Source organism: Uranotaenia lowii, chromosome 3 (genome assembly GCF_029784155.1).
Source record: "Uranotaenia lowii strain MFRU-FL chromosome 3, ASM2978415v1, whole genome shotgun sequence".
Taxonomy (NCBI): domain Eukaryota; kingdom Metazoa; phylum Arthropoda; class Insecta; order Diptera; family Culicidae; genus Uranotaenia; species Uranotaenia lowii.
The window spans coordinates 115,882,481-115,891,638 of NC_073693.1; the positions used below are offsets into that span (position 1 = coordinate 115,882,481).

Genomic DNA, 9,158 nt, shown 5'->3' on the forward strand with positions numbered 1-9,158 from the left:
TTTTAATTTTTTTCTTGATAATCATAAAATTAACTTTATGTTTTTCATTGAAAGTATTTCGATCAAACGGATGGGTTTTTGGATACACGTATTCGTTACTGTCCCATTTCCAAATGAACTAAGCTTTACAGGTCCTAATTTTTCGTCGGATTATTAATACACCACCTTTTTTTGCCTAAATTGTCCAAGGTTTATAGTAATGAAGGTTTTTTTTTGAGTTTTCAAATTGGTATAGCCAATTTGAAATATATTTGTTATAAGGTACACAAAGGTGTTTTACGCGGCCGTTTTTATAAAGGACATTTACATTTTCTTTCAAATAACGTGTTGATTCGTGAGAAGGCATGTGAGAAAAACTGAGCAACATCAAACCACGTAAAAAAAAACCTTAGTGTACTTTCTATGAACAACTTTTGATGGTGCTCAACCCTGTTCTATAGCGTTGCCTTTTCCCATCCTTCAAATTGTAAAATTGAAAAGAAAATAACAAGTGCAGCTGAAATTTAGATATTTCTCTTTCATGTTGTGAAAAAAAGTCAAGTGTACTTGAAGAAGATTTAATTTATTGGATTTAAAGGTACATTGTAGTTTAGTTTTAAACGTATAAACGTTTGAAGGTATAGTTTGACGAAACTATACCTTTTGAAGTTCATTTGCATTTTTTTATGTTAGAAATGTTCTTTCGATTGATTAACAAATTGTTTTATTGTGTATTTTAAGATTTATTCGAATACATCGATACCCTAAAATGGTAACATTGAAAAGTGGATTTAGATCCCGGATTCATTTATTGAATGCGCTAGCAGCACTGGCAGTTTGGGTCCTTAAAGGTCTAGAGATTGTTTTACGTATCTGACAATTTTATTTACACAAAGCTATTCCGCAACCCAGTCGGAAAGCTCAAATTCGCTTTAAAAGAATCGGTTGTAGTTTCGACTGAATCCACCGAAGCCGGAGTATCGCTGCTGGCTACCGGTGTTGTCCTCGGCAGCCGGTAAGTAGGTGTTCGTTGGCCCGCAGAACGTCTTGGTGACGGCTGGCAGTGTTACGGTGCTGTAGATGGTTTGGGCATCGTACTGGATACCGGACTGCGTTGAGGTTATTGTAATGTACTGGACATCGCGCAGGGTAGTGGTGGCTACGCTGTTGATGGTTTGAACCTGAGGCGGTAGGGTTACGGTCGAGTAGATTGTTTGGAACTGAGCCGGTGGAGCAGGTGCCGTGACGGTCTGGGTGTTGGTGATGGTTCTGTAGACTGGAGTTGGGGTAGCAGAGATCACAGTCGATACGACGGTCTGTGGTGGTTGGGTGATGGTTTGGTATTGGATTTGTGGAGGCAGAGTTACTGGAGGGATTGTGATTGTGTCCCGGACCGTTTGAACAACTGGAGTTGTTGTCGTGACGTAGGAAGTTGACGTGATGTATTGGGCTGGCAGCTGAACAGTAGAGTAAACTACTTGAGGTGGCAGGGTTACTGGAGGAAGAGTCTGGGTAACGACGTCACGAACAGTGGTAACAACTGGGACTGTAGCTGTGGACACAAGTGTTGAAGTTCTGGTGACTGGAGGTTGAGTGACAGTGCTGTAGATGGTTTGAGCTGGAAGCACCTGAGGTGGCAGGGTAACTGTGCTGACGTCACGGATTGTCGAGTACACCGGCGTTGCCTGAATGAGCGTGGTAGTGTAGGTTGAAACTACTGGAGGAGCTGTGATGGTGTTGTAGACCGTCTGTGGAGGTTGAACTGGTCCTTGAACGGTGTAGACGCTTGTGCTCGTAACCGTTTGATAAACTGGAGCAGTTTGGGTGTAAGTTGTCGTGATGTAGATTGATGAGTATTGCGTTTGAGGAATCACATCGTTTTGAACCGGAACTTGAACCGTTTTCGTAGCGGACTGGTAGTCGGTTACGGTCTGTGTCACATAAACGGTTTGTCCAAGCTGCATTTGGCAGCTAGGTTTCGGATAAAAGTATCCATTGAAATCATCTCCACGTGCTACTGCTGCAAGGGCAGCTACCAATAAAACCGCGAATTTCTGAAAACAAAAAAAAAGTAAAAAATAACCTATGTTAGTTAATTCTGTCAAACAACAGTTTCATCATGTCCGTGAAGAAATCGTGCTCTTCAAATACCAATCTGTCATAGCGAGGGACGACGGGAATTTCTCTGCCATCAATAAATTACTTCTAGAGCCTCCCCGAATCGACAGCGGCAGTTTAATGCTGATCAATGGGAAATGCAAATGAACACTAATGGGGCAAGTGGATTTAGTTGTGGTCTCATCAATATTAGATTAGAGCTTCATTGACTGTTTTTGGAATCGATTGGAGGTTAATTTTGTTTGGAAATTTCAGCTAAACATGAATTAAACAATGTCGAACCTAATCGATGACAACTTTTGAACATGATGATTTGATTTACATCCAATTTGGCATTTTTTATTATTGACTGTTAAATTTTACCTTTACCAAGGGCAGACATAATTTTCATGCGTGCATAATATTTTCATCAAAATAGCCGTTTTAGCCAGAAAACGGTTTTCTTCACGAAGATTCCGCATCATGGATCCGCCGGTGGGCTCTTTGTGTACATTAAAAGAAAAAAAGTACCGGGGATCTTCAACAGTTAAACCCTTCGCGACCCGCGGGCCATGTTGTTTTTTTACCATTAAAGACTACTACATATATTTATGGAATCATTTTTTCATTCAGAAACTCAAACAGCTTACAGATGAAATACATACAATTTCTGCTGTCCGGTTGTTTCAAATAAGGCTGTTTCGGCTAAAATATATAATCAAAAATAGACAAGAAATAGTTTATTGTAAGAGATTGGATTTTAAACCGAATTTCATTTTACAATTTTCATGGATGTAAAAATGTTTCAACAATTATAGGTAGTGAATTGAAAAGAACGAGCGGAGGTTTTGACCTCTTTTGAAATATGTGTTCATCATTCGGATCATGTTGGCTGAAAAAGTTATTCGTTCTGCTCAAATACTCAATAAAATGTTCAAATAGAAATGAATCCTTTTAATGAAATTTAACAAGAACATGCAAGTCAGTCGAAAAAGAGTAGTAATACATTGCACGATATACCCTGCTCTAGCAGTTTGCCCAAATGAGTGTATGTTATTAAAAGCAGGGGGAAGTGTTTCAATTGATAAATAATATTGTTTCATTGCAAAATACTTTTTTGCATTTTCTTAGTGTGCTCGTATATTAAACTAGTTGACTCGGTAAACTTCGTTTTACCTTTAACTTGATACATCGTTATGAATGTTTAACTTCATCAGCTGCACGTCCTAAACGTCTTCGTGTTCGTGAATAAATTTTTTTGATAATCTTTCCGAAATTGATCGAGTTGTGTCCCATTTAAAGTAGATTTTCGGTTCCCAAATATTTTAATATTTTTATCCAAATTGGAGCCTGTAGATTTTCAGATAAAGTCCATTATCGACCTTTTAAGTTTTTGGTATTTTGGTATTTATTTAGCCCTCTTCTTGGATTAGAAGATATTCTGTGCATCTTTTGAATTCATACAACACTTAAACATAGAAAATGAAAAAAAATTAACTTCCAGTTTTTTATCAAACTTTTTTGACCCTTCATGAATATGGAAAAAAAAATCAACACTCTAACTCGTAGAATTAGAACACCATAAAGTAGCAAAAATGTTTTTCTAAAACTTTAACTGTTTTAAATATAATAAAGGGTTGTTCCACGTTACTCCCTTAGCTAATTTTTTACTTATTTTTACGAATCGAAAATAAACACGTGTTCTGTCACCCACATGTGTGTTTATTTAAAAAAAAGATCTGTGAATTCCAAACACAATCCAAATTTCAAATAAAAGAATATTAGTTTTGACTTTCTTTCCAGTGATTTCATCAACAGGTTTCTTAGATTCCATTTAGGTATAGCATAAAGTTGCCAGATTTCTCGGTTTTATCCGGGTTTGCCCGGATTTTTTATACAAAATTTGGGAAAAGTTCAGTTCGGCCCGGTTGCGCGGATTTCATTAGAAAAAGCCAGGATTTCACCCGGTTTTTTTCACTTAATTTGCCAATTCAAACAAAAAAAAAACAAATTGTCTTGTAAAAAAGTTTTATTAATGCGTCCAAAACAAGTGAGAAAATTTTATTAAAATAATCTTGGTAGGTTTTTTGGAAGCCTTAAATTCAACTAAAAATCCGCTTACGAGTTTTGATAAAATAATTTCAATTTTTTTTTCGATTTTGGTTGAGTAATTCCTTGGTTTTGACCTAATTTGCCCGGATATTGACGGATTTTTGATCCTTAATTTTGAAATCAAATGCCCGGGTTCGACCAGGTTTAAAAATAAAATAGCCCGATTTTTTTTTTCCAAACCCACTTTACTCACTATGCATGCCTCGCCTGGAGAAAAATTTACGCAGAAAATTTCCTACATCAGCACATTTTAGCCCATTGATTTATGTTAATTAGGACGATTTCGACAGATATCCGTCAATCATGCTTCTTAAGTGAATTAAACCACATAACTTACTTTATAAAAATGCTTCTGCTCTTCGCAAAGAACATGTAAACATACTAAGATTGTTGAAACTTTTCTACAGAAAACCGAGTGTAACTGTTTTCTACCCAAAATTTGTATGGTGGCCAACCTTTCTAGAGAAGGGAGGGGCTTCAAACTTCGTAGAAACCATTCCCGGCTTTGAAAACTGCTCCACGCCGATTTTCACATCGATCGGTACATCTGAACACAAAACGAGCCTGTTGTACCTATACACTGCCGGCCAAAAGTTTTGAATCACCTCTTCAAAACCATGAAAAGTTTGATCAGCCATATGTCATATGTCAGCCTTCGATACTGGTATGGAAAATTGTGATAATTAATAAATATTTTATACTTTTTTTCGTTTAAGTTAGGTTTTTTTGTTATGAAAATTTATACCGAATACGCAACTTTTTAAAACATAAATTACTTGTATACTAATGATTCAAAATAATACTAACGGCTTTTGAATATTTCTCGATTTTAGCAATACCTTTTTAAAAATTCTACTCCAAGTGCAGCTTGTAACGCAATAAAGATATTTTATGTTACACATAAATAAATTTGTACAAAATATTTTGATCGATTTCTAGAAAAACTGCTTACTAAATTTTCTTAAGGTTAACTATATGGAAAAGAAATCACGAGTAATTCTTTCAGTAATGCTGATATGTTTAGTACATTTTCTTTTAACTCAAACGGCTGATAAGTTTTTGCCCATTATAAGGTGATAAGATAATAAGATGTTATTTGACTTATCTTTTAACATTGAAACATTGAATAGTCAGAAATAATGACTAAATATTTATTAAATCCACCAGATATCCTCCAAATTATCGCATATATTACAATCATGCTTGGAGACCAAAAAGCTTTAACCCACACTTATTTCGGCAAATGTTGGGAAAATATCCGGTTATCCTAATCTGATCTGGCCGCAGCCCGTGGCCTAGAGGATAGCCTTCAATTCTTCTAAGCCAGCGGGCATGAGATCGGATCCTGGTCACGGCATACATAGTACACTTTCTGTGGGTTTGTGGTTTTAGCATTTGTAGGTGCTAGCCATTATATTCTCGAAAAATGTACGCTAAGAGTTAAGAAAAAGGAAACTCTTCGAGGAAACATCAAGTTTCATTGAGATCCTGTATGTGTTAAGAAACCGGTTAGTTAAAAACATGTAGTAAAGCTCAAAATTTGATATTGAAGAAGTTAAACGGGAGTTTAAATGATTTCCATAGTGCTATTTTACTTTTCACAGCTAGTTTCGCATATCCTACTACAGCTTAACATTTTATTAATTTTTTTTTATATTTTTATTTGCCATTAAGATTTAAAAAAAATTCACAATGTTGAAACTTTAGTAACACTTAAATTTCATTTTTTTTCTGTAAAATATTTTAAAACCACAGGAATTTTTATGCAAACTTTATTTTACACGGTAGAAAAAAATGAATTCGAATTGGGAACAGGCTTATCCTTGACCAATTAAAATCATTTCGTGAACATATTTGAATAGAATATATTTGTTCAGAAAAATGATAATTGGGAGTTAATATGAAATATTGCAATCATAATTTCAGAAGTTTTAATGTAGAATACAGTTTTAAAAACCAAATATTCTGGTTTAAGGTGTTAAATTTCGAATTCTGAAATATTAACTAAAATACAAAACAAAATCCTTGATCAATAAACTGTTTGAAATCATATTCTTATATTTAAGTATTGAAAACCTGTATGCTTAGGAAAAAAAAAATCATTAATCTCTTTTAACGTTTCTTATTCCTTCCACGGTTTATTTTTGGTTGAAATTATTTCGAAAACATCCCGATTTGCTGAAATGAAAGATTTAGTTCGAATACTTGAATTCTGATTTCAAAGTTTATTTAAATTCCCAACCACTTGGTGCAGAAATCGATGTTAGATTAAGGACCTCTTAACCTTTGAACTCGAAATTTTGTGTTCAAAATACAAACTTCTGATTTGAATTTCTAGTTCTTAAACTTTGTTTACGAGGCAAAAATAAATACATTTTTCCAAGGTGCAAATAGCTTAAGAACTGATTTAGACTAACTTGGGAGCGGTGATTTCAATCTAGAAATTATTTTTTTTGTAGCAGCTCTTGGTTTTCGAGGAGATATCTTTTGAAAATCGTTTTTTTTTTTGATAAATTTGGGCAAAACTGTCGAAAATTACAAAGATTTGAAAATTAAAGGTTTAAATCCAAAGATAAACTTTCCCGAAGATCGTAAGTAATTTGAACTTCTGGAAAAAAATATAATAAAAGTTTTTTTTTATCTTTTTGTTTGATTCATTTTATTATTTTTTCTTATATAAATAAAAATTGAGGCGTTTTGTTTGTAACACCATCACGTATAAACGGACGGTCGGAATAAAGTGAAATTTGCTATCCGAGGGTTTTTCGGGTCAGAGATGGTTTTTATAATAGCCTCAAGAATCTCACATTTTATGGAACGGGTGCTCCCAAACAAAATCAACTTGAAATGAGACACAACTCGAAAAGTTTTATGACGATTTTCATGAAAATTGATGCACGAGCACACGAGCAGCAAGTTAAAGACGTGTAGATGAAGTTAAACATTTTCCAACGATCAATTAAGTAAAAAGTAAAACGAAGATTATTGGGTCAGTAAGTTATTTATATTTACCAATTTTGCTACATACGGCAATTTTGACGAAATTTTTAAGAAATTTCAACCCAAATTAAATTTAGATAGGTATTTCTTAAACCTTAAGTCCTATCATTTTGCAGTCTTCAACAAAACTTTTAAATGAATTAAAATATTTAATATTAAATACTCGAAGACTTTCTTTGGCAGTGTCAGAAGTATCAGCTTTTGTTTATCATGTAGGTTTGTTGGTTCATCAGTTATCAATGACCGACTTTACTCAAAATAAATAAATTTCTAAATATATAACGGCTGATTGACAAAATCTGGCAAATAATCCAAATTCAGGACGCCAAAATCTTCCAAAATCAGTTGTTAAATCATAGGCACCAACTGCTGTTCGCTAGTTTAATCGTTGTCTTCTAGGATCGTTGATATTCTATTCAATTTTTAAGTCGTTTAATAAACTGTTTTCAATCCTTCATTGTGGTTTTTGTTAAATTAGTTTCAAATTTTTTAAGAAGATTTCTGAATTTTGTAATTTTTTTTTATTTCCTTCACTTAGTTCGTTCTCTGTTTTTAAATATGTATAGTTTTGATATTATATTTTAATTACTAGTTTGATGAAGGTTTTTTGTACACAGGTTTTAGGATTTTTTAATTTTGTTAAAAGGCGGAATAATTGTGAAAATCTAAAAAAAAATTTGCACAAATTCATCTTTAAAGATTGAGAAATAGACACATTTTCTTATGAACTTGTTATCCGTTTTCTGTCTTTATAGCTTTGCAGAAAATGTCATTATATATCAGCAGACCAAATCACCCAAAATATCTCATTCAGATTCTTCAATGATATTTAAAACTTGGTTTATTTCGTTATTTCCACAGAATTGATTTTCCCGGGTTTTTCCTTTGTACAGATTCATTCTTAACAACAGGCATTAGAATTCTCTTCGGTTGCATACAGCATATGTAGCACTTTTAATCGATGTTCGTGTCCCTTATACAGGTCCAGGATCCTTTTCAAAAATGATTTCAACTTGGGCTTTTCCATATGCTTTCTCGAATATCAGGCGAAGGTATATCCTGAACATGAACCCACACACTTTATTTTATTTAATATCCTTCACTCAAATCCAGTAAATGTGTTCTAAATATTCACTCACCATCATCTTGCACTTGTTTCAATCTTGAACTTGACTCTCAAGATTTCTTCTCACTTTTTCGTTTTACACAATCCTTTGAACAGATCTTCTTTACCGCAACAGCAGTACGATAATTAGATCTTCCTTCACAATCACTCAATCCCCCTAGATCCAGATCAATCAAGATCGATCACCAACAGGCAACTTCCCAGCGACGATTTATATCCTTCCTTCCAAATCAAACCCAACACATCCCTTTGCCCACCAACGAATGCGTGGCCCCACCGTTATTGATCCGCGAATCACGAATTTGGTTCCCGAGAATGGTTCTGGCCAGCGGTCACTTGGCAACTGAACTACCCATTATGACACCGCGGTCTTATTTATATCTAATTGATCACAAAAAAGCAGCAGCATCCAAACAAACCAACGATGGATCGTCCATGCTGCAGACGAAAAGAAGACGACAACGATGACAGGCCGAAGATTTTGGCCTGCCGGCCGAAGAATGGTAAGGTAGAAATTCTGCGAGCTAATCGGGCGGGGATTTTTTTTCGTTTTGCTGAAAATGTTCGCTGAACCAGCCAGTCAGCCGGGGCGCAAGGTTGGGATGGGCACGCGAATTTGGCCCGTGCTGTTTTTCTACTGTTTTTGATTAATTGGTGAAATGATCGATCCACGCTTCAGGATACTTATGTAGAGCATTCTTTAAAAATGTTCGTGATTTTTAGGCAACCATCAAAGTTTAAGAAGAATCTACAAGTGTCCGTTATATAAAACTACAACACTTCAATATTTTTAAAATGCCAATAATAAGTTGGGGAGAATGGGGAGACTTGGTCCCATTTGTTT

General features: G+C 34.7%; 1 protein-coding gene across 1 annotated transcript; it reads right to left on the reverse strand.

Moving 5' to 3' along the window:
• Positions 1–742: 742 nt before the first annotated feature.
• Positions 743–8,644, reverse strand: LOC129757225 (mucin-2-like). The gene is made up of 2 exons (XM_055754370.1): positions 8,328–8,644; positions 743–2,033 (listed from the first exon to the last, which is right to left on the reverse strand). Exons 1-2 carry the CDS (start codon positions 8,331–8,333, stop codon positions 912–914), a joined length of 1,128 nt encoding a protein of 375 aa, XP_055610345.1. The 5' UTR covers positions 8,334–8,644; the 3' UTR covers positions 743–911.
• Positions 8,645–9,158: the final 514 nt, after the last annotated feature.